Genomic DNA, 25,786 nt, shown 5'->3' on the forward strand with positions numbered 1-25,786 from the left:
GCTTTTGAGTAGCTCCCAGGTTACTGTGATATTTGTAAATGTGCATGTTCTCATAAATTGCCTTGTGTCAGCAGGCCATTTCGACTGAGCTTCACCTTGAACAATGTAATTATGTCACCATGCTGTATCACTTTGTAAGCGACTTGCATGAGTTGAAGGGTAGGAGGGAAACTAATCTTCTAGACAAAGTGCTGACTAATCTTAAGCCAATTTCAGTTTATTAAATTTCACATAAAATTTACCTTTTTGCTCTGTCCTGCTGAGTTCACTAAAACAAGTTCACCTTGCCCTTATTCATGTTATTGTAGCAGACTTCCCAGTGAGTTTTGCATGTCACTCACACTCATTTTACACTCAACAAATAATTTTGTATTTGATATTAATACAGTAGTTAAGAATACTAATATCCTTAATACTTTAGGGCTCGACGTTAAGGCGTATCCGCTTGTCCTGGACAAGTACATTTTAAGTGGACTGTTGTCTGACGGACAAGTAAAAACAAAAAAAGAAATCAATATGTATTAATAGCCGCAAAAAGCGAATTCCTCCTTCAGTTAGTAAGTAAAAAATGTATTAGCGAGCTATGCAGCGCCTCATTCTCGGCATCTATGAGGCACGGCGTAGCTTGTATCAGAAATTCTAAAATGCTATTGCGTACGTGTGACCGTTATTAACCTCACTGCCCGTGAAAGTGCCAACCTCTTTGACCTCAAAGTTTGCTTGTGGAAATCTTAAGTCTCTGGTGAGAGAAACCGACACGTTACTCAAGCCAGCAAGCAAGATGTTCCTTCAAGCTCCTAAAACTGGCCAGTAGGGTTGGACGGTTTCCAATTTTTTAAACCGATAAACCACAGGCTGCGGTTTTTCAATTAACTGGATTCTAAATTACATTGTTGTCGGGTTTGACTGAGCCGCCAATTTCAAATGATTAAGTCCTCTCCTTTCTGCGAACCTGCTCGAACACTTAAATAAATACAAACAGCGTTAAAAATACTTTTGGTTCGTCATGAGACTATGTCGGGACATACTCGACTATGTCTGGGAAACACTGCACGTTCAGATTCAGTTAAACCCAAAATTGCTGGATACGTAACTAAGGTGCAAAATGTCATCGGACGAAACACCGGCACCATGGCCGGCAAAGGCCTTATTTGAAACTAAGGATGAGAAACTTTCTATTAAATTGGACGTAGGAGTTCCCCTGGGTCTGCCACGACTAAGACAAGGGTGTGAAGTTTTGCTTACATAATATTGTTTAATGACTAGATTTAAAAATAAAGCATACATCATTATCAAATCAATAGCACTCACATTTGTTATTTGCACAAACATATTGCTTTTTCAAAAACGTTATATTTAAGATACTTGAAAATGCTTAATGTCAAGCCCTGTACTTAACGTTTTCTTTCTTTCTTTCTTTTTTTATTTTGTTTTAGCAGTACAACATTGTATTAATACATTTACAATGAAACCAGGTATGGAATGAGTCTGTGAACCAACCCATGTTTCATTTGCACACTAACGACTCACGCTTGAAAGCAAAGTTGGCTACGCCCCGTAGCAATGAAACTGATGACTATTGGTTCATTTTCTGTCTCATTTTGTCTCATCTTTTATAAGCTAAGACAGACATGATGACGGTCATGGTGACAGACCAATAGTCATGGCCTCCCCACATGTATCCCCAGTCTACCATACAGTTCTCTCAACCTTTTGACCCTGAAACTCAATCACCCCCTCCCTCCTGCTACTAGCGCAAATAGATGTCAGTCTTAATTTCTAATACAGTTTAATGTCATATTTATGTAAATACTTCCAGATTTTACTCTATAATAACAGCCAGAAATGTCAAAGCACACATAAAATGAAACAATACCATCTCCCGGTAGAGTGGAATTTAAATTGGATTCCTTTTGCTGCCAGTACTTATGCTGGCCAGCTGATGAAGGGGAAAATAGGCCACACTTTGATTGCATGTTGCAGATTCTTTACACAATAATCTCGCCTCCGCTTATTATTTCCTTGCACATTTGTGCCCTGATCTGCACTGAAGGATGCCTCTCTTGTTACTTCTCTTTTTTTCAGAGGAGATCCTAATAGTATGGAATATGCAAGGAAAAAAATAATTTTGTGTTTTGGCAACTGTCAGTTTTGTAGTATGAATTGGCAATCATGTACTCCAATGTTTCCCACGGCCCCTGTATAAACAATCTAAAATGTCTTATGAAAACTATGTCTCCAAACCTAGTGAAAACTTTAAGTCAACATGTATTTAAGAATCAATATCCACTGACTGCAAACTGTCAGGAAGTATGCTCCTTTGGATATATTGGACCTTAACCCTGTAGATGTTCAGAGAAGCATGTCTAAAAGTATCCACTTTCCAACTTGCTCTTACTTATTCTGATATTCTCTCTGATATTGTTAATCATACATCGCACGATTTAAGGTGGATAATCATTGCAATGTCTAAACTGTTCCATACGTAGCGTAGTAAACAACCCTTACATCAGTTGGCAAGGTCAACATGCCCAATCACGTCAGCCAATATTTAGGGGAATTGCCACCTAACAGCACTGTTTTATCCCTTGTACTGTAATGAGTTACTGTATTTGAATGAGTTGTAATGTATTCCTGCCTCAGCTTGAATTGTGCCATCTAGGTCCTCTGCAATTAACATCTGAAGAGCTCTGGGCCTCATTTTGGTAACACTATTTAGCTTTTGCAATTAGCTAACACACACAAACATGACAAAAAAATAAATTCTGGGTGCAGTGCAAACTACCCTCGCCATTGTACACCATGTCACTGTGACCACATGGCCGCCTTTGTTTTGCTTATACACAAAAGCAGGCACTCTCAGTTCACCCAGTTGAACTACACCCAGTGTGATACATTTTTAAACATTAAGCAGTGTGTATAAATGTTGACATTAAAGACTGACATTAGAAAATGATCAGTAGACTCTGTTTCAACTTTTGCTCTTATACTCAGAATAGTCAGTCAAAGGTTAGAATGTATAGAACAACATAAACATATATGCAGACACAGCCACTAATGATGTTTGGATGTTTTTTTAGTTTTTTTTACTAACAATAACAAAACAAACTAGTTGTTAACTGAATGAGGAGTAGATCATGCTAATATGTTTCACCCTGAGTGAAGTGCCATTGATAGGGGGTCATGGGGAGCACAGGTAGGCTGTTGGTGTACAATTGGTATGAAGGTAAGGGGAAGGATAAGGTTCATCATCCTAGATATTAATAGGATGTTGTTTGTAAGTGGGGTTATGCGACTCACCTCTCGGACAAAAATGGCAATGACCAAGGCCTGCATAGAAGGTAAAGGGATTGATGTGGTTATAAATTACTCCACGGCGCCACCTAGCCCAGGTCCTCGCCCACTTTGTCATCAGTACAAGGCGATAAAGCAGGGAAATGAGAGCAGAGTCCTCTTTTTTAATACATAAATGAATAAGCTATGAGAGTGGTCATTATTTAGGGCATGCAATTTTCAAGCAGCAGTACCATTCTCGGGGACACCAAATGACATGTAGAATCTCTCCATGCCAGCGCAGCATGAGAAACAGGTTAAAGTTGCACTCCGGCTCTCAATAACCCATTGACCTCCATCTATTTATGACCCCTGACATCTATTCTATTTATTTTTTTCATATTCAAAATGTAAGTAATTTTCTGTCAAGGGCAACTTAATAATTCAGTCCTTGTAGGACAGTAAAAGTGGCATTCACCTTTTAGCACCCAAAATATTTTAGTAAGCAATTTTTATAATTGGCTGTCCGGGCCGGGTCCTAACCCATAAAGTTCAGAAGTGCCAGAATTGGAGAAATGCTTTTTATGGAAAGGCCTTGCTGCCTCTTTGCCCTTAAGAAAATGCCCAGAGAATAAGGGCCCCTGAAAATAGAGCCATAAATAATGTGACGAGCAATGGGTTTTCCTTTAAATAAATACCGATCAGGTTTATGTTGAAAGACAATAGAAAACGTAGCCCAGATATGCAGTTTACAGTATTTATAGCTGTAATATCGAGGTGCCAGCACCGTAATTTCATGCCCCAATGAGAATGGCAAGGTCAAAGCAAATGCTTCGGCTGAGCATCTGCTAATACGGTGACTCATAAACAGGCTCTGTGTGTATCAGGTGCACCAAATAATACAGTATAATGAAATACAGAATAGCTTTCCATTATTGTTCTTTTTTACGGTGTCGTCATTAGATGTAATTTATGTCCTAAAAAAATTAATCTCTTCGCAGGTCGATTCGCAATGAGGGTCCAGGGGTCATTCCACAGGTTTTGGAGACCCGTAATAAATTTCACAGTCTCTTTTTGTGTGCTTTTCCTTTTATATGTAAAAATCTTTTTCACCTTGTTATCTCTCTTCTAAACGGATCTGAGGGGTCTTTCATTTGTTGCTGCCTCTTTCTCAACGATAAATGGATCAGAGCACACAAAATAGCTGAGTGAGCTGTAATTTGACAAGAAAACCAAGCAGGTTTATACATTTCCATGCATTTTAATTTGATGTAAAGCAAAGAGCCCTTTCATAGTGCCACGTAAACAACTACATTAAAGACCTCAACATACATTATCATGTACATATATTAAGATTACATTTATAAAAGTTATTTTTAAAACACCCTTCATTTGAAGGTGAAAAAGCAAAATGGGACCATTCCTAGAGTACTGAAACACTCTTTTTCCTTGTATGGGTGAAATAGAGATCTTGCATGTCTCACTCAATAGTCTGCCACCGTTCAGTCTGCTGTGGTCAGATTAATCCGGAGTCCAGGGACACATTATTGCTTATTGGACTGTACAGGCTGACTGCACGAGCTCAGCACATGGCGCTGGCCACTTCCTGGCACTCAGGACCTGCCGTAGACGACAGGCTGGCCAATATTTGCCTTCAATTATTCATCAATTTTCATGGCCATTTGAAGTCCTCAGAGCATTTAAAATAGGTGGCGGGCTGGCCTCCTGGCATTACGTATGTGGTGGATTCTCAAATAATTTCTATATGCTCTTGACCCCCCCCCCCGCAGAACAAGGGATTCATTGAAGCAGGCTCTTGTTGATGAAGGATGGGTTGTTTTTTTGACTGCAGCTCCATGGTGTGAGATCTTCTCCACCATGCTCTCTTGCCCAGGTACCAGATTCAATATCCATCAGATCATTCAGTGGCCAAATCACCTCATATGACTCAGAACTTTTTTCAAGCCCCAATAACTCCCATTGTTTTTGTTTTTTTTTACGGTGGCCGACCTTATCTGAAGTTAGTAATGGTATTTAAACAACTGAACCACAGTTTCTCCCGCCCCATAGACTACGTTCACAGCAAGGAACCATCGAACTAAAGCTGCCATGTCTAAAGTAAAGGCTTTGCTACTGTGTAGTACAACAAAACATCTTGCTGTCTCCTGAAACATGTCAATTGAAGCAACCTCATCCCCTTGGCTCTCATACAGTAGCAGGGGGAAGCCTGTGGGAGTAGAATGCTCCAAAGCCCAGGGGAATGGCTCAAGTAAAAGGCCCTCTCTGTCAGGAGGAGGGAAACCCTGGAAGCACATGCAGGGAAATTGTGTAGAAACTAGGGGTGCAACGGTTCTCGGTTTTATATTGAACCATACGGTTCGCCATCCATGGTTCAATATGCACTAGTGAATTGTCGGTTTATAGGTTTATGCTGCATTCCATTGAAAGTCGGAGGTTGAGTTTGTCTGGAACGCAATTGCTTCTGTAACTTGTTTAAATGTTTGTTCATGTTAAGCGGAGTTGAGAACATGGCAGTTTGAGGAAGCCACGGATTGCTACATTGCTTCGGTTTTGGCATTGAATACAATGATCAGGGAACGAAAACAGTGCACAGAAACGTTACTGAAAGCATTGCTTGACGCGTGTCATATGCGCGTAATGCGTATATAGTCTACCAGCTGTCAAGGCTAAAGTGCACTTTTACTTTTATTTCTTCCTCTCCTATACCAGTAGTCAAGGCTAAGAGGCACTTTTACATTTGAAAGTGAAGTTTTTTGTTTATATATATTTATATTTTTTATATTATACAATATACCAGTCATATTCTGGAATGTGTCTGAATTTTAAGTTCCATAAATATAAGCAAAATAAAGTAAAGTAACAGTTTGTAAATAAATAGTAGCATTTCTTTTCTCCTTACGCACAAAACACGTACCGAAACCGTGACCCAAAAACCAAGGTTCATACCGTTCATGCACCCCTAGTAGAGACTGATAGCATGAGTTGCTACAGAGGGCAATGTCGAAGTGGACACTGTGGGGCTCATTCATAAGCCCTTACACTGCACCTAGCATCACCAACAAAGACCTTGAATAGAATCAGTGTATTGAAAGTACTGTAGAAGCAGTTGACTCAAAGTAAGAAGACCTGTGAGCTCTGAAGTATTTCTACTGTCTTGTTTTGTTTTAATTCTAAATAAATAATGCACGTTTTTATCCTAATGCTCATTGAAAGTTGTTATTATTACTCTTTGTTAAGATTATTATGCTCATTAAGGATGAGACACATACCGATGGTAGCATATGGTGTCGGAAATAAAATCCTTTCCTCCACAAAAGGAAATGTTCATATTAGATTTTTTCCTCCTCTCCGGATTCTCCATCAGGGAGCTCTTTGCAATTTAATCATCACTAAAATCATTAAAAAGATCTGAAGATTAAATTATATTGGCATTTGCAAAATTATGTAATACATTTACATCACAATGAAGAAATTAAAATAATGCATTTTCTCTGTCTGGGGTGTATGAGATCTCCACCTGGGAAATATAACGAGAGAAGTGGACAGACTCTTATTTTCTTTGCCTTTGGTGGCAGTTAATGGAGAGTGGGGTTTCAGCTTTCTCTGCATGGTCTTACTCTGCTGTCTGATTTAGACAGACATCCAGGTACCAGAAGGGTTTCTGTTGAATTCTGTGCCAAATGAAACAACCGAAGCCTTTTTGGAGAAGTACATATTCATTCATGAAGGCGGCCTGTTAGGCACTGTTTCCCTAAATTATTATAATTTTAAGTGTTGTTTAATCTTATTGGACCCTGTTTTTGTACAAACATTTTGTAAGGTGAGGCCCTGTTACATTTGATGGACATATTCTTGCACACTCACACTCCATGAACACTTTACTTTCAGTCAGGTAAATGTGTGTGTGTGTGTGTGTGTGTGTGTGTGTGTGTGTGTGTTATGTTTCAGGTCTGACTGATGAGGAGGTTGATCTTGCCATCCAGCACTCTGGCAGTACTGAGGAGATCCTGGCCCTGAGCCCTGTTGGGCCTCCACACCATCTTCATGCCCCCCTGATGGTCCCCGTACCACACAGTAAGATGCACGCGCACGCACACACACACACACACACACACACACACACACACACACACACACACACACACACACCCACACACACACATGCGCACACACACACTTCTCTGTATGCCACAATGCTCCCTACAATTCGGTGTGATGGGGTGGTGTATATTCGACTCCAAACTAGGTCCAAGCCTCATGGCATGGACTGAAACTGAGTCCCATGTCCACTGCAAATGGTGTGAAAACTGACTTCCAAACACAGATGTTGGTTTTACCTATACTCACCCAGGCTCTTTTACTTGCACACACTTTACCATCATTCTAATCATAAAAATAGCGGGTTAGAGTCGTAGAAGAGCCACAATATGCATAGATCAGTAATTATTGCATGAATATCTCATCACAATGTGGGGGCATGTGATATGGTCACCACCACTCACTCCATCACATGAAATCTCTCTCCCGCCATTTCATACCAAAGACCCCACACCTCAACCTGTATCTTTATTACTTCACCCAGGTTATGAGCGCTGTCCACTGATTTACCAATGCAGAGTGAAGTCCGCATAATGCTTAACCCATACGACAATGATTCCAGATGTATTCCACCCTCATTTATTACCACACTGTCCTTGACTCCCGTCCCCCCCTGTCCCCCCTCCCTCGGCATCTCATGTTTTGTAATGAAAGTGATGTTGATGGGATGGCCATGTAGTTAGGGGGCTCTCGCAGGCTGCTCCGACCATAGTGGCGGGTTTTATATCAAAACGGCTATAAGGGAGTCTGCATAATGAGGTGAGAGCCGGGGAGTCTTGTACAGGGGGTCACGCCGAAAAGAGAGGGCCCTTCCTCCCTTTGATGTCCTTGTTATAGGGACGCGGAGCAGGGACCGGCATCCATCTCTGTCGGAGTAATGGATACTCTGATCTCTATTTCCAAGCGGCGGAAGGACAGGAAGGCCTCCACTGAACCCAATAAATTTGAGAGGAGATTGGAAAAACGGGGGATGGAGGACCACAGCTCCACCGCTTAAGTGACCAAATAAAAAAAGGGAAGATGGTGGAAGAGAGAGAGAGGGAACGGGAGGACTAAGGGGAAGAGAGCTGGTGAAGACCCCTGGTGATGCAAAGAGGCTTAGCCAGGGTCAACCACCCACCTCAAGGACTCATGCTTCTCTGAAGACCGGCACGCCAGGAGAAGTGACAATCCAGCGGTGCCATAATGTTGATGAAGACCCAAATTTATGTGGTTACCATATGGACAATGGAGAGTGATTTAGAATTTTTGATGGGAAAGGTTGCAGGTTCACCCTGGTTGGTGTTGATGTGTGTCCTTGACCAAGGAGAAACCCACCCTCTTCACCTTCACCAGTGGGACTTATCGTTTGATTTGCATGTCATATCACACAAGTGGAAAAGCTATAAGATCAATCAGCCACTCTTACAGTAGAAAGCTAACATGCGGCTCTCAGAAATGGATTGTTGATACATCTGCAGTAAATGAAATATACTAATTATATGGTACAGTATGATCTGAAGGGTTATAGTCTTAGCTATAGTATTTGTAATCTGTAGTTACCCAGACCACAATGATTGTATGTTAGTTTAACTGGTTCTTGAAGGTTCTCAATGGGCTTTAGAAAACACTGAGGGTGTCTAGCTTTGACATTAAACTATGCTATTTGTTGTTGTTTAGTGACATTTTCAGTTGAATGAGGCTGGAAATTCCATATTGAGAAGCCGTTGACCCACCCAGATGACAGCTCACACAATTGCACACTTTCATACAGTCATCAAGTGACACACACTCCCCAGTTACGCACGCAGGCACGCACGCACACACACACACACACACACACACACACACACACACACACACACGCACACACACGCACACACACACACACACACACACATGCAGATACAGACACACCCTCTCTCTTTCTCACCTTTCAGGTTTTTCTTCTCTTAAAGGTTTATAAAAGCGTATCCTACTTAAACTGTTGAATGTATGAGACAAAGGAATGCTTTCTTTAAGAGAAACACTGTTATTCTTTGTTTGCTCATACTCTGTGTCCAGGTACTATGCCATATCAAAATATGATGGCTTTGGTGCTAAATGCACAATAAGTATAAGAATCATAATATATATATCAAATTGCAATGTGTTCTATCGTGACACAGTACATATCGAATTGTGAGGTCCCTATCGAATCCCTGCCCTGTTTGTTACCTATGCTCACTGTTTACATTTTTGTAACACTTGACATCAAGTTCTCTCTCTCTCTCTCTCTCTCTCTCTCTCTCTCTCTCTCTCTCTCTCTCTCTCTCTCTCTCTCTCTCTCTCCAGGTCCCCCTGGCTACAGATGGAGAGACTATGGTGCCCTCACCATTATGATGATGGGTTTGGCCTTTGGCTTCCATCACCTGTACAAGGTACACCATTTTCTTCTCTTAGCCAAAAATGTCTTTCTCAGAGATAGAGCAGGGCTTTACAGCTACAACATAGTTTTAACACTAGCAGCGCCAACGCTGCTTCGCCTACTTTTAGCGCGCCCTCAATGTCAAATGACCCTGCAGTCTTTACAATGAGAGACTGTGTACTGACGCACAAACATCGCTGGCGCCGCTTGTACATTAGCCTGTGTCCGCAGCCTGAATTGAATTGAAACTCTGAAATTTGCAACAAGGAGTCATGGCTGAGGAAGAAACGGTCCAAAGCGTGACTTCATGTCACAAAGAAAAATGACAACATTGCTACGTGTAACGATGCATAATGTTTCAATGCGCAGAGAAGCGGGGAAAATGATTAGCACAATCTGACATGAGTACCGTATTTTCCGCACTATAAGGCGCACTTAAAAGCCTTTAATTTTCAAAAAAAACGACAGTGCGCCTTATAACCCGGAGCGCCTTATATATGGATCAATTGGTTAATTGGTTGATCCATACTGGTTGTACACGGCGCTCAAGGCGCTCTGTCAAAATGTTTCAGTACGACTGGTAAACTACAAAGCCGCACCGCTTGCAGCATTACGGTAATCAGTAAACACCGGTAGGCTACTGTGCTTACTCACAGTCCCACACCACTTGTGTGTGTATAAAGACCCCAAGTAAAGAAGACTAAACAGAGTTTCCGAGGGAACAAAGCGAGATGGCCACAGTTAGACACACAGTTAGAGGACAAACTCGAACAGTGGGTTGTTGAACAGAGAGCAGCAAGTAGAAGCGTCTCTACAGTCACTATTCGAATGAAGGCAACAGCGCTAGCACGGGACATGAACATCGATGAATTTCGAGGCGGTCCTTCTTGGTGCTTGTAACTTGAAGTTTTAAAGTACCCACTCGATATAATAAACAACAGTTTAACGATCACTAAACACTTATAATTTGTGTATTGGATTCATTATTCTCGTTTGCCGGAGGCTACCGGTAAGGGAGGGTTGACTTGTAAACATACTTTCGTTTTAGCTCGTGTTCAAAAGCAAGAACTGTGTGTTCATCTAGTTATGTGTAGTTATGTGTTTTTAGCATGTCGATGTTCTCCCAGTATGTTGTCATGTTATTAAAATACAGTTTAGACCTTCGTAGCGATGTGTTTTGTTAGCAGCGTTCGTAGCTGTGGCTGCGTTCAGAGTCACTTTTCTCCCATTCAGTGTTTGAGGTGAACCAACATTCAAATACGCCTGTCGTGTTCAATCTTTCTCTGATTTGAATGTATGACACATCATTTGAAAGCTTACAATCTGTAGTTTAAGCATGTGTAAACTGAAAAATTACGTTGCGCATTTCACCAGGAGCTGTCACATATTGGTTGTTGGTTATAATTGTATAGCCTATTGGTTGTTTTCTGGTGTTGTTTTCTTGTTTTGCTCTGTTTGTAGTCTACTTGATGTATTTTTATCAGCTGTTAAATCACCACAGCGGTTAATCCACTAATAGAGATAATACCAGATTGAAAATGCTTGTAGCTAACTACTCTATATCTCGTGGTCGCAGCTATTGCGAATTGCTATTCACGCGAGTCAGCTGTGAATCACCGCAGATCCTTGACGCTTGTTGCAAAAATGGATGACGAACGGCTGATACTTGAGGTGGAAAAACATATATTTTTGACAGTGGAGCAGGTAGAACGTTGACGGTGACAACGCTCAGGTGGAGCATGGACAACGGGAAGTTGACACAACACCGATGGAGAGGTGACGCAACGCAGTAGGTGGAGCTTGGGCGTAACGCAACCCCAGTCAAACGTTTGACTGCAGTATCTTCTATTCTATGCGCCTTATAATCCGGTGCGCCCTGTATATGAAAACAGTTCTAAAATAGGCCATTCATTGAAGGTGCGCCTTATAATCCGGTGCGCCTTATAGTGCGGCAAATACGGTAAGCGTGAGTCGGCTGAAAACAAATGTTCATGCAACAAGGAACAAATGAAATGATATATATGTCATTCTTGCACAATAGATCATTGCACCCACAATGGTGGGTCTTAGGCTACTGTCGTGTGCCTGAACATGCGGGGGGAAAAGGTAGATTCCCCTGGCCCAGCACATACAGCACATGTAGGCTATCTCTCTCCCTCTCTCTCTCTCTCTCTCCCTCTCCCTCTCTCTCTCTCTCTCTCTCTCTCTCTCTCTCTCTCTCTCTCTCTCTATGAATTAGATTCAGTGAATAAGATTGATATTTGTAGCATAAACACATCTTATTCTGTTCTTAGGTTTCCCCTGACTCTGACATTTCTGTTCCTCAGCCCAGTGAGTTCTGTCTGTGTAATATTAGTGGGGTTTGTGGGTACTGTACTTCAGCCTGTCTTGAGCTTCAGTAGAGGGCCAGGAACTGTGGCCTTGTTGTTAAAACAGGCCTGGTTTGCGTCATAACATGATCTAATTTGACCCCTTTTTTTCCACTTTTTTTTTTTTTTTACTTTTTTACTTTTTGGGCGAAGAAATACAGCTGCCAGCACAGCAGACGACCCTCGTTTGATATTGTGCCCTCCAAAAATAATCGCCCTGTTTTTTTTCACGCTCGACAGCCCCTGAACACGGGCCTGGGAGGCCCCTTGTCCCTCAGTGACATTAATCCCATAGTAGCTGTTAGTATCGCTGTGAGTGGCATGTGGAAGCCATTACTCTCATTTTATAGGTGGATGGGAGTTTAGCAGAATCTCTTACCCTGGATGACCAGCCGTGTGAGTGTGTGTGTGTGTGTGTGTGTGTGTGTGTGTGTGTGTGTGTGTGTGTGTGTGTGTGTCTGTGTGTGTGTCTGTGTCTGTGTCTGTGTCTGTGTCTGTGTCTGTGTCTGTGTCTGTGTCTGTGTCTGTGTCTGTGTCTGGGTGTGGGTGTGGGTGTGGGTGTGGGTGTGGGTGTGGGTGTGGTAGAAATACAGTTTAGTTTACAGCTCTGTTTCAGCTGGTATTTACTCAGTATTTACTAAGTATGGTAACTATGGGTACTTACTGGTATTCCAATAAATTCCGCATTGGTAACTATCTGGTACTATCTTCTACACATAGTGGTGCTTGAGTCAGTGAATCCAAAATTAACCACAAGTGTAACTAGTATGCAATTATTCGGTTATAACGGTTTTACTCAGGACTGTCTAAGTAATTATCTGCTTAATACTGGACTGTAAAATAAAACATTACTGAGTTACTTGTTCCCCTGTACAGTACATTGTTAAATGTTTTGTTATGTCCAGTAGTCAAGCATTTCTTAGGGCTCTCTCTTTCTCCCTATTTTGTGTTCTCTCTCTCTCTCTCTCTCTCTCTCTCTCTCTCTCTCTCTCTCTCTCTCTCTCTCTCTCTCTCTCTCTCTCTCTCTCTCTCTCTCTCTCTCTCTCTCTCTCTCTCTCTCTCTCTCACACCTTACCTGTCCCTCCGGCTCTGTGTCTAGTGGGAGGCCAGGCCAGCAGTTCGTAGCGTGGCGAGGTGGGATTCCCTGGCGGGACCGTGCTGGCGCCTGTCATGTCACCAGCGGCGGAGTGCCAGTCGCACCATATGCCCCAGCTTCTGCCCATACTTTATTTATGCTATAGAGCGCCTTGTAAACACACAGCGCTCCCAGCAGCCTACTTATTAATTACTATGTGTTGACACTCATTTAATCTTTTTCAACTTAAAAGTGTTTATTACCAAGACTGGTGTCACCCAGCCCCACGCAGTCATGGGGTTTTAACGAAAACCTGGTCTGGACAGCTGCTTGCTTGATGCTAAAGAGAAGGGATTGACCAAGCATTATCTTCCGTACAAGAACCTAGGCCTAAACCTAAATTAGTAAACTAATTTACTAACTAAATTGCTGCGGCTCAGAACCTAGGTTCAGAGTGATAGTTTGACCTCTTGTATTTGCAAGGGTGCCTAGGCCCATAACATGTGCTTGGTTACATATGCTGAGCTCAGCTTCTCACACACACACACACACACACACACACACACACACACACACACACACACACACACACACACACACATATGGACAGGATTCAATCATACACACTTAGTCTCCTCATCTGGTCACCATTCACATTGGATCACAAAGACTAACTTGGCAGTAACATACTGTACACCATCTCTTTTCAATCATCTTGTCCTATTCAATTTATAAAGATGATCTGACAGACACACTCATTCAGGTTTTGAGGTCCATTTTGAATGTTTGTATGTTTGAATTTTTCGTTCATTGTACTGAATGTTTTTTCTTTCCTTCACTATCTCTATTTCTGCCTCAATAGTCCCATTTCATTTTGTTGTTCAGTTGTGTGTGTAGTTTTATTTCTTTGAGTTCCCAAGAGTCCATGTAGAACAAACACACATTATGACAGTTCAGATGATATGCCACATTTTGATACGACAATGCCTTTGCTTTGTCCATCCACGTTCAAGCCTAACTGCCCTCTCTTTTTCCCCCACTCTCTTTCTCACCCTTCCCATGGAGAAGTGTAATAGCGTGTCATGTTTTTAATTGCAGAAATACATCCTTCCCCTCATTATGAGCAGCAAAGAGGACAAGAAGCATCTGCAGAGGATGGAGAGCAACATCGCGGCGATGAGTGGCACGCTGACACAGACAGGTGAAGATTAATATCTTCATCACTTTTTCCCCTCCTTAACATTTTCCTTCATTTATCTGTCGCCCAAATCGAGAACCGCATTTTTAACAAATGACGCTGCTGTCATTTTGCTTTAATTTGAAATTGCTTGTTTACTGTCAGGCTCGGGCTCAATTAATTACGTTTCGCTGAAAAGCTCTTAACCTCGGAATATTAATGAGGGGTTGGGAAATGACAACTTTTTTCTTTTTTTTTCACCCCCTCCCCTCTCTCTCTCTCTCTCTCTCTCTCTCTCTCTCTCTATCTCTCTCTCTCTATCTCTTTCTCTCTCTCTCTCTCTCTCTCTCTCTCTCTCTCTCTCTCTCTCGCTCTCGCTCTCTCTCTTTTTCTCTCTGTGGTGAGAAAGTTCATTTTAATTTTGTGGTGGGATTGTGTGGCGTCAACTCATGGCTGGTCTCAGGCAAGGCCTAGTGTGATTAAGTGTGCAGTGACAGGTGCGGCTCCCATGTCGGACAGGTGAGGAATCTCAACCTGGCTGTCAGACAGAGAGAGAGATAGAGAGGAAATGAGGGAGGGTGGGATAAGGGAGAGAGAGAAAAACCGTGACTAATCCCAAGATGTGCGTCAATGTAATTAAACATTTTTGGGAGGCGTAAATGAGGGACATCTTCGAAAGAAACTATAGTCATATTAGCCTTCATTGACCCTTTATTCAAATGTCATGCTATACAAAGGGTTGGCAAAACACCAGATGTAAGGATCTTGTATATCACTGTCAATTGATATTAATATTATAATTATATATAATAATTAATTATTATAAATGGTTTATTAAGGCTTTGTTAAGCCTTAAAAGTGGCCATTTGTTGAAAGTGGTCATTTGTTAAAAGTGGAACCAAATGGCCTCCTGTTTGCAGAGCATTTGATTGAATCTGGAGAATAGGAAAGATAACTGAAGAGAGGGGCCCAATCCCATTTCTTATTTTTACCCCTCGTTTTCGAGTGCCACTCGCTTTTCGGCTTGCCCCTGGGAACAGAGTTAGTAGTAAGGGGTAGTGGTTGATATCTTCCCCTATGAAATGGGACAACTCTTCAAGACCCTGACACGTGATCAATAGTATCATAGAAAAGCATGGACACTCGCGATTCGTTCACAACTTATACATTTCACTCATCAATAGATCAAACAAGTCATCAAATAAAAAAAATTACTGTCTTCATTACCATTGGTTGGCTATTCATGACTGTAGGCTAGCAAACCGTGCTCCTATCCTGCCAGTCTGCACTGATATTAGAGGAGTGGTAACAAGTGCAACAACTTTGCTGCTGGACTTAATTTAAGTTTCGGGTGTCATATGCCATCAAAGGGGAGAAATGCGACATGGAAATAATATTATGTCAAAATGGGGGACTGTCATGCACAAATCAGCCTTAAAACAATAACGTTGTAACGTTAGCTAGCTAGCTAGAGACATCAGCATACTAGTGATTTTTTTGTTATGTTTGTTATAAAGAAAAGGTCTATAATGTATTGAAATTACATTAAAGTAAGATAATATAATGGTTATCTTAAAAAATCTTTATTTACAAAGAAAATAATTACATTTGTGGTTTTCTTTTGTTGCTTATGCGTTCGCCACTATCTTGCCAATGATTTGCAAGGCATTCTGGGAAATTTCGATAACACTCTGTTTGGAGTGCGTCTCTGAAAAAACTCAGTTTGGAGGGCCGTGTAGCCCTACCACTTCACTCTACCCATCCATCCCAACAACAATCGGGACACCCTACACGTGAATGCACAGAATGGAGGGGTTGGCCTACATTGTAGGGGCAAGGGGTGAAATGAGATTGGGCCAGGCTGTGTATGACTAATCCAAAGGCTTCTATGCATGCATGGTGAATGTTTCTCTAACAAAGCAGAGTCTAATTTGACTTGAGGACAGTCAGTTCTTGTACATGTGCGTCGCTATCACAACCGTATTGATTTTGATATTGGTGAAAGCTCCCCGAATCACCCAACAACATCCTTCCGTGTCACTTGTGCGACTAGTATGCGGTTCGCGCTGCGCGACACTGCCGGAAGCACTCTGTAATTCATACTTCTGCATAGCCTGCGCGCAACCTGTGTGCAGTGGTGTCATTTGGCTTTCATATTACAGTACCGATTACATAATTCATGGTTGCAGTCAAACTAAGGTAGCAGAAGTCAGACTACTGTCGGCCAGAGGATAGTTAACAAACAAACCTAACTAGCTAGCTAGTAAACAACATTTTACATTTACATTACATTTTTGGCATTTAGCAGACGCCTTATTCCAAAGCGATTTACAATCAATACATTTGACTAAGAAAGTGAATCATCAGTTCACCAGTTGCAGCAGGAAGAGTAATCTAGCTCAGGCCCGGGGCCATCGGCAGTCTCCGTGATAGAAGATATATACTGTATATATATATTTTTTTTTAATATAGACACTGGACAAACAGAGAAACAGTACAAGGGGGCAGTAGAAGTCTTAGGGGACACAGTATAGGGGAAAAGCAGGTGTCTCAGTAGACGCAGTGCTGGGGGGTAGTAGTCTCAGGAGGAGCAGTTAAGGTGTAACCTGAAGAGATGGGTCTTCAGTCTCCGATGGAAGATGGGTAGTGACTCTGCAGTTCTGACAGCTGTGGGAAGCTCATTCCACCAGCGAGGAGCCAGTGTAGTGAAGAGACGTGATCAGGCAGTGTGACTGCCATGTTGGCGTAGAGGTGGTGGGGCCAGTCGGCCAGCAAAGGTGGAGGAGCGGAGTGAACGGGCTGAAGTTTGGGGGGTGACCATTGCCTGCAGGTAGGCAGGGGCTGTCCCTTTACCTGCCTGGTAGGCAAGCACCAGGGTCTTGAATCTGATGCGAGCTGCTATCGGGCACCAGTGCAGGGTGCGAAGGAGAGGGGTGACATGAGAATATTTGGGGAGGTTGAACACCAGACGGGCATCAGCATTCTGGATGAGCTGCAGAGGTCTGATGGCGGAGGCGGGGAGCCTGGCCAGGAGTATGTTGCAGTAATCAAGGCGGGAGATGACCGGGTCAAGAGTTGCACTGCTTCTCTGGTGAGGAATGGTCGTATCCTTCTGATGTTGTAAAGGAAGAATCTACAGGAGCTATTGCTGCAATGTTCTCCGCACAGGATAGTCGGTTGTCCAGGATCACTCCAAGGTTCTTGGCTGTCAGGGAGGGGTTACAGTAGAGTTCTCCACTGTGATGGAGAGGTCTTGGAGAAGACAGGCTTTTCCGGGGATGAAGAGTAGCTCAGTCTTGTTAAGGTTGAGCTTGAGATGATGGGCTGACATCCATGTAGAGATGTCAGCGAGACATGCAGAGACACGTGTTGCCACATGTAGGTCAGAGGGGGGGAAGGACAGAAAGAGTTGAGTGTCATCGGCGTAGCTGTGGTAGGAGAAGCCATGTGAGGAGATTACCAAGCCAAGAGACTTGGTATAGAGGGAGAACAGTAGGGGCCCTAGGACAGAGCCCTGGGGTACTCCAGTGGTGAGGGTTTGTGGAGAAGACAGTGATTCTCTCCAGGTCACCTGGTAGGAGCGACCCACCAGGTAGGAAGCAAATCAGGAGTGTGCGGTGCCAGAGATGCCCAGTTCTGAGAGGATGGAGAGAAGGATCTTGTGGTTTACTGTGTCGAAGGCAGCAGACAGGTCCAGGAGAATGAGAACAAAGGAGAGGGAGGAAGATTGAGCAGAGTGGAATGTTTTCAGACAAGATCCAGGTCTCAGTGAGAGCAAGGAAATTGAGGGACATGAACGACGCATAAGCTGAGATTTCCTCTGCTTTCCGGACCGCTGACTGGCAGTTCCAGAGACCGTCCACGGCACTGAAGTCATGGAAGAAGGTGGATAGATGAGATTGGAAGGGTTGCGAGGGGGGATGTAGCATCTATGTGTCCTCCTGAGTGTCAGAAGAACAGGACAAAACAAAGGCTGCCTAACTCAGGATAGTTTGTCTTGGGGTGGATTCACACCTAGCTAGTTGGTCCCCCCTAATTCGGTTTATTTGGGCATAATGAGAACACAACAATCGCACTCTGATCCGGAGCAATTCAACCGGGCCGAGTCCGTCTAGACAAGGTGGTCTCGGTCTGGTGCTCCACGGAGCAATTCGTTTGCAGTGAAAACGCATGTTACCCACAAACCGAATACCACTCAACCCTGCACTGTCAACACACAATCAACATTTGATTGTCAAACACACAATATAATATGAAAATAAAACACTGAAAATAGATGACAGTCATGGAAATGATCAAACGAACTCATACAAGTGGTCACATGACCAACTTACACAACTTAATTAACAGCATACGTTATATCTGACTCACTCAAAGTAATTTCATGATTAATAATGATTGACAATGCTTTGCTCATCCCTGTGTGACATTCGATCATAGTGGATCCTAGATTCCATTAAGAATACACAAAATGCTATTTCACCATGCCCTCACGTTAATATAAATCGGCTTGGGAGGAGTTCATGCTCATGCCAATAGCTATATAAACCGTTTCATTAACAATGCATGTGAACATTAGACATTGATGGCAAACTCTGTGATAACATGGTCACGATTATGTCATTTTGTTCTAACAGAAAATGACAATAGAGAATCAACAAAAGATGATTGACACACTGCAAATTCTGACCAATAACAAAAGTTTTAGCAAGCGCATGGTGTTGAGGACGTATTCAGCAGACCTGAAGATCGTTTGCGCTGTCAAGATTGCAGTGTGAACATGAATCGAACCAAGTTCAAGTGCAACATTGTAACATATTATGAATTGGACCAGTCTGAATCTACCCCCTCCCGGTGCTTTATGAATACTTCCAGCCAGGAGAGCATAATGAAAAAGGTGGGCTTTGTTTGATTCCCAGTACAGCTCCACTTTTCTTTGTTTCTTCGCGAACCTACGCAGACCCCTGGTTGCGTTGTTGTCGAAGCATGAATTAACTTCAGGTCATGTTCCCCCTCATAGTTCTTGGTGGAAAGTTTTAGCACAGCGGTAATTTTGTACAAAACCAGTAACTTGGAAGAAAGGAGACTCAAGCACACTGGTGTTCTTTGCAGAAATGTAGGTGTCTCCTTTTCGTCCCTGTTATACTTCTAACATCAGGTGGTTCCTAATAAGTATTATACAGTCAGAGGAATGGTTGCTAAATAAAAATGGGATCCTATTATCAGTTTCATCTGATCTTACCATTCTTTTGTGTTTTGGGGAAGGGTTGGTGATAGGTGAGTGTTGCTTGTATGAGATGGCGTGCAAGGTGTGCCTAGCAATCTGATTAACAAATGAGTTCTTTTATGGTCATTTTGCCTCAGCTATGCAAAAACATTTCCTTTGTGAATGTTACCACCTTTTTTTTTTGGAAACATAAATCCTGCTTTGTTTATTATTAAAGATTCTGTGATAAGAGTCCCCTTGTATTCCACAGGGAGCAGGCATTCCCAACCTTAAGCCCTCACACGGAAAAACCCGCTGTCTCTCCCTCCGTCACTGTGGTGAACTAATTTGCTGTGACTGCAGTAGCCAAGCTGCTATTGTAGTTAATGACTGTTGCAGTTAACAGTTGGGGAGAGGGGTTGCAATTACACTGAGAGTCCACCCCCTCCCCTCTCTCTCTCTCTCTCTCTCACAACGCTGAGTAATAGCGACCGACTGCCTTGGCTGCTGCCAATTGCTTGAACTCCTTTTGTTAAAGTTCATGTATTTCTCTAGTGCCGGGCGCAATGAGGTGATGTATCCTTTTGAATGCGACTGCATTACTCTCTCTCTCAGCCCCAGAGTAGGGCCTTGACTCCCATTATGATTTCCCTACAACTTCACATGGACAATTAATGAATGGATCTTGGAAGCACTTCAGCACACACAGCCTGTAATGGAATTGTGTGGCTGTTTGGGCCCCTCTTTGTCAGTGGGAGCCATATTGGTGACCAGCTGGCCATTAAAGGCGGAGACAGACCCAGACATATGTAGTGTACATTATATGGAGGTATTTACTGAATAATTTACTGAATACACAATGTCGACCCTCTTCGCAGCAGCTGGGAGCCCCACTCTCGGCCCTCTCAGATTCACACACATGCCATCCGCTACAAAGTCTCCTTCTGATTCAAGCTGGGCCAATGTCACTGACCTCATTATTCCTGGCTCCGTATCTGTGAGGGCCGAGGGTAAACTGTTCTGCATTTTTTTGTAGAAGCTGGACAGTACAAAGGAGTAAACATTGTGAATGAACATAAAACGAGTTGAGCTGCACAAGCAGTTTACTTTTGGTGACCTAGTGCCAATCATAGCTCAGACTTCAATCCAACATCTGGAAAAAATGTTGCAGAACTGTGGTGTCGTTACAGTGCCCGGCACTAATGGGCAACTCACTGTGTACTTTACACAGCCTAAGTCACTCACACCCCGTTAGTGACCTGGTTGTGGGATCTAAGCAATTATGCTTGTCATAATCCCCCTCAAGATTGTTTTGCCCGTTCAGTGTTTTTTATGAGATTCCCATAACAGGACACTGTAGGTTCGCTGTTGTGAAAGGTACCATATCATGGTGCGTGTGTCTTTATATTTTGGTCCTGTTTTTGTCAACGACACGTCAGACACTGGCACATTATGGTTTGGTACTTGAAGAAAGATCAAACATTTTACAACCACACCTTTATTGATACTGCCCCTCCCAGTTTAACACAGGTGACTTGATACAAGAACTTTGAAAGTGGAATTAAATACTACCTCTGTGTTAGTTTTAAGAAGAAATTGCGGTTACACTTTACTTATTCATTTTAAACAGTACCGGTATGTTATTGTATGTTTATAATATATCAAAGCTAAGGGGCCTCTTGTGCCATACTACTTTATTATACATTGTATTATTACATTTCATAAAGTGTTACTGAAATACTCTAAAACCAGAATGCAGACTTCAGGTTGCTCTACTGAAATAGAACCCCTTGTGCCTGTTCAGTCTGCTCGCCTGTAGGCAAGCTTTTAACCATTCGCTGACAACCTCAACAGTAGGTAGCTACAATATCTGTTGATGTTAATCCCATTAGACTTGATTTAACACTTTACACAGGGGTGATTTATATGAATGTTTATTAGTTTTCAGTAATATAATCAGTTGGGGGGGGAACTTAATGCATTGTTTGGTAATACACGCGTGACTGAATGCGCGGGGGGCAACAAACTGTGCCCTGTGTTATTTGAAATCATACACCCTCTTATAACACCAACACTTGAAATAATTCAATCTTCAAAGTCAATGGAAAAAGAGCAATATTTATTGGGATTAGGGGGGACATTTTGTCTGGCGGCCTCCTCCCAAATGAGGGGCTGATTCTCCCTTTGTTGATTGTTTGAGGATTTAAGATGCATTAGAAGCTGGTGTCTGGATGGGTAATGGAAGGTTAGAGACTGTTATTTGATTTAAGTTCAGACACCAGAGATTAATATCTTTATCGTATGCATATAAAATAACCCACAGCCTCAATGACTGAAAAGCTAGGACTAAAGTGACTGGTTATTAGGTTTGATTAGAAAATGTGAGGTCAGTTCTGATGAATGACATGAGTACAAGCCTACTATACTTTAAGTTTAAACCCATTTTTTTGGTTATTAAGAGTGGCAGTGTAACATGCCAAACCCATTTCTTCAGTTTTGTATACAATATATATATACATTTAATGTTTTGGCTCTACACTCCAAAATGACTGAGATTAAAGTAGAGATCCTCAGCTTTTTATTTGATGGTATTTCTGTGCATATTGGTTTCACCATTCACCATTTTTTATTCATAGTCCCACTATTTCAGGGTACCCAAAAAGAATGGGTCATGGGTGAGACAGGCATGGCAGGTTTTCCTGGTTCATCAGGTGTGTTCTGTCACATCATTTGTGCAGTCATACGAGGGCTCACATTCACAATGTCTAGTATCAAAAGACAATCAAAGTCAAGGAAGCCACCAAGTAGTGGCGGCCTAGTGGATAGTGAGTTGGACTGGTGATCGGAAGGTTGTGAGGTTCAAATCCTGCCTGAAACAACAACAACAACAACAACAACAACAACAACAACAACAACAACACCACTACTAGTGTGCCCTTGAGTAAGGCACTTAGCCCTCTGTTACTCCAGGGGGAATGTCCCTGTAATTCGTAATTGTAAATTGCTTTGGATTAAAAGCGTCGCGAATTTTATAAAATTAAAAATAATAACATTATCAGGCTGAAGTATCAGAAACCAAAATGTTTGATTATAAAAAGAGCCTGAAAAAAAGGTATTGTGGACAGATGAGACAAAGAGGGGGGTTGTTATGGCTTGGGCATGCATGGCTTCCACAGGAACTGGCTCACTTGTCTTCATTGATGATATAACTGCTGACGGCAGTAGCGGGATTCATTCTGATGTCAACAGGAACATCTTGTCAGCCCAAGTAACTCCAAACTCATGGGACGGCACTACATCATACAGTACATTAAGACAATGAACGAAAACATACTGCCATAGAAACTAGAGTTTTTCAGGGACAAAAAGTGGAAAGTTTTTGACTGGCCAAATCAATCTCCAGATTTAAATTCTATTGAACATAAATTTCAACTGAAGATGGCTGCAATACAGGTAAAGTTAACTGAAAATGGCTGCAGTACAGGCCTGACAGAGCATCATTGGGTCCCATCATCTGGTGGGGTGAGTCGCTTGCAGACTTTAGGCAGTTATTGCATGCAAAGGATTGTCGACCAAATACAAAACATGAGTGCTTAATTTGGACATTTGAAAAATCTGCCCCATCACTTTTGGTGGCCTAAAATATGTGACTATGTCTAAAATGTAGTAATTTCGGAATGGTGTAACCAATAATGTACACAACATACAGTTGAAGTCGGAAGTTTATACACCTTAGCCAAATACATTTAAACTTAAAATTCCTGACATTTAATCGTGACATTCCCTGTCTTAGGTCAGTTAGGATCACTACTTCATTTTCAGAATGTGAAATGTCAGAATAATAGTAGAGACAATTATTTCTTTCAGCTTTCATTTCTTTCATCACATTCACAGTGGGTCAGACGTTTTCATACACTTAGTTAGTATTTGGTAGCATTATCTTTAAATTGTTTAACTTCAAACGTTTCGGGTAGCCTTCCACAAGCTTCCCACAATAAGGCTCTTCCACCTGACAGAACTCATGTAACTGAGTCAGGTTTGTAGGCCTCCTTACTCGCACACGCTTCTCCAGTTCTGTCCAGTTCACACATTTTCTATTGGATTGACATCAGGGCTTTGTGATGGCCACTCCATTACCTTGAATTTGTTGTCCTTACGCTATTTTGCCACAACTTTGAAGGTATGCTTGGGATCATTGTCCATTGGAAGACCCATTTGCGACCAAGCTGATGACCACAACATGATGCTTTGGCTTGCACCCCTGTGCTTCACGGTTGGGATGGTGTTCTTTATCTTGCAAGCCCTTCACCCTTTTTTTTCTGTCCCCATGTGCAGATGCAAACCGTAGTCTGGCTTTTTTATGGCGGTTTTGGAGCAGTGGCTTCTTCCTTGCTGAGCGACCTTTCAGGTTATGTCGATATAGGACTCGTTTTACTGTGGATATAGATACCTTTGTACCTGTTTCCTCCAGCACCTTCACAAGGTCCTTTGCTGTTGTTCTGATTCATTTGCACTTTTCGCACCAAAGTATGTTCATCTCTAGGAGATGAACGCGTCTCTTTCCTGAGCAGCATGGTGGCTGCGTGGTCCCATGGTGTTTATACTTGCGTGCTATTGGTGCTATTCCCATCATGTCAAGCAAAGAGGCACAGAGTTTGAAGGTAGAAAATAAAATACATCTACAGGTACAACTCCAGTTGACTCAAATTATGCCAATTAGCCTATTAGAAGATTCTAAAGCCATGACATAATTTTCAGGAATTTTCCAAGCTGTTTAAATGCACAGTCAATTTAGTGTATGTAAACTTGGTAAACAATTGTTGTAAAAATGACATCATCATATACAAAATAGAAGTCCTAACCGACTTAAAGAGAGCTAAAAGAAGAAAACATGCTCCACTGTCCCATTACTTACAATATGCAGGGCAATGTAACATACTATTTTGACACACAGGGGTCTGAGGTGTCTTGCAGTATAGGGGTCTAAGTTGAACTGTGTTTGTTATCTCTGTTTGCAGTTACACAGCTCCAACAGACCCTAGCCACAGTACAGGAGCTCCTGGTGCAGCAACAGCAGAAAATACAGAACCTGTCTAAGGAGCTGGCTACCTCCCAGGTAATACCTCACACACACACACATATTCATCACACACTGAAACTTTGGGGTCCCTTTAAGTCTACATTAAGGTACTACTAGCCTAGCCATAACCAGTGCTGTTGAGCACTGTTGTCCATATTTAAGTTCAATTATCATCAATATGCCTCGTTTGATAGTATTTGAGTCAAAATAGCATTTTTTCTGTGCCAGAACCCACTCCACCCATCTATTACATTAGTGGAGAGTTCAGACTAAGGGCCAGGGACAAGCATAGAGAAGGCCTACTGGGCTTCACGCACTACTGAAAGTGCAATGGCTTAGCCTAATAAGTGAGGAGATGGATGTCCCTATTTCACAGTATCAACAAATTGCAGGCAAAAGGTATGATGCATCATCAGGCATCACGGCATTCATCATCATCTTTTGTCAACTCTGTTCTTCAGCTTAATTTTATTGTCTGTTTTCATAATCTGCCGGTAGTTATAACAATTTAGGTGCTCAGGACTTGAATGATTGTTTTAAACCTTGTTGCATGAAAAACATCTCCAGTGTAAGTTAAAATGCTACTTTCTTTTAAATAATGGCATCATAAATCGTTTTATGATCATAGGGCCCAAAAAATTGCCTTGGAACAGGCACAATCTCAGACAATGTTTTATGTCCACAGCTTGTTAAGCACATTGGGTGTTTGACTGCAGCATCTGGATCCTGCAGGAAAACATATGCGAACACATCTGTTTAGGCACAAACGGGAGAGAAAAATATGAATCTCTCCCCTGGATGAGGTTCATCAAAACTGCCGACTCATAGCTCATTTTCAAGTCTCTCTCTCTCTCTCTCTCTCTCTCTCTCTCTCTCTCTCTCTCTCTCTCTCTCTCTCTCTCTCTCTCTCTCTCTCTCCCCCACTCTCTCTCTCTCTCTCTCTCCCTCCCTCCCTCCCTCACTCCCTCTCCCACTGCCCACACCCCTCCCACCTCACCCCACCGCCCCTACAGCTTCCTAAACTTGAAAGGAGTGTACATCTGTGTGTGTGGGATGGCAAAGCCCTAACTCTGAACCCACTCTATGCAAACAGAACTTCAT

The 25,786-nt window shown here is 42.3% G+C and overlaps 1 protein-coding gene across 1 annotated transcript in view; it reads left to right on the forward strand.

The window, feature by feature from the left end:
* pex14 (peroxisomal biogenesis factor 14) overlaps positions 1 to 25,786 on the forward strand; it is a 60,135-nt gene that overhangs the window by 26,797 nt on the left and 7,552 nt on the right. Inside the window, exons 4-7 of the mRNA XM_080534073.1 lie at positions 7,243 to 7,368; positions 9,706 to 9,791; positions 14,321 to 14,423; positions 24,624 to 24,721. Coding sequence (XP_080390199.1) covers positions 7,243 to 7,368; positions 9,706 to 9,791; positions 14,321 to 14,423; positions 24,624 to 24,721 — 413 coding nt within the window. The remainder of the gene's footprint in view (positions 1 to 7,242; positions 7,369 to 9,705; positions 9,792 to 14,320; positions 14,424 to 24,623; positions 24,722 to 25,786) is intronic.

This window comes from Nansenia antarctica, assembly GCF_963989245.1.
Source record: "Nansenia antarctica genome assembly, chromosome: 6".
Lineage (NCBI taxonomy): Eukaryota > Metazoa > Chordata > Actinopteri > Argentiniformes > Microstomatidae > Nansenia > Nansenia antarctica.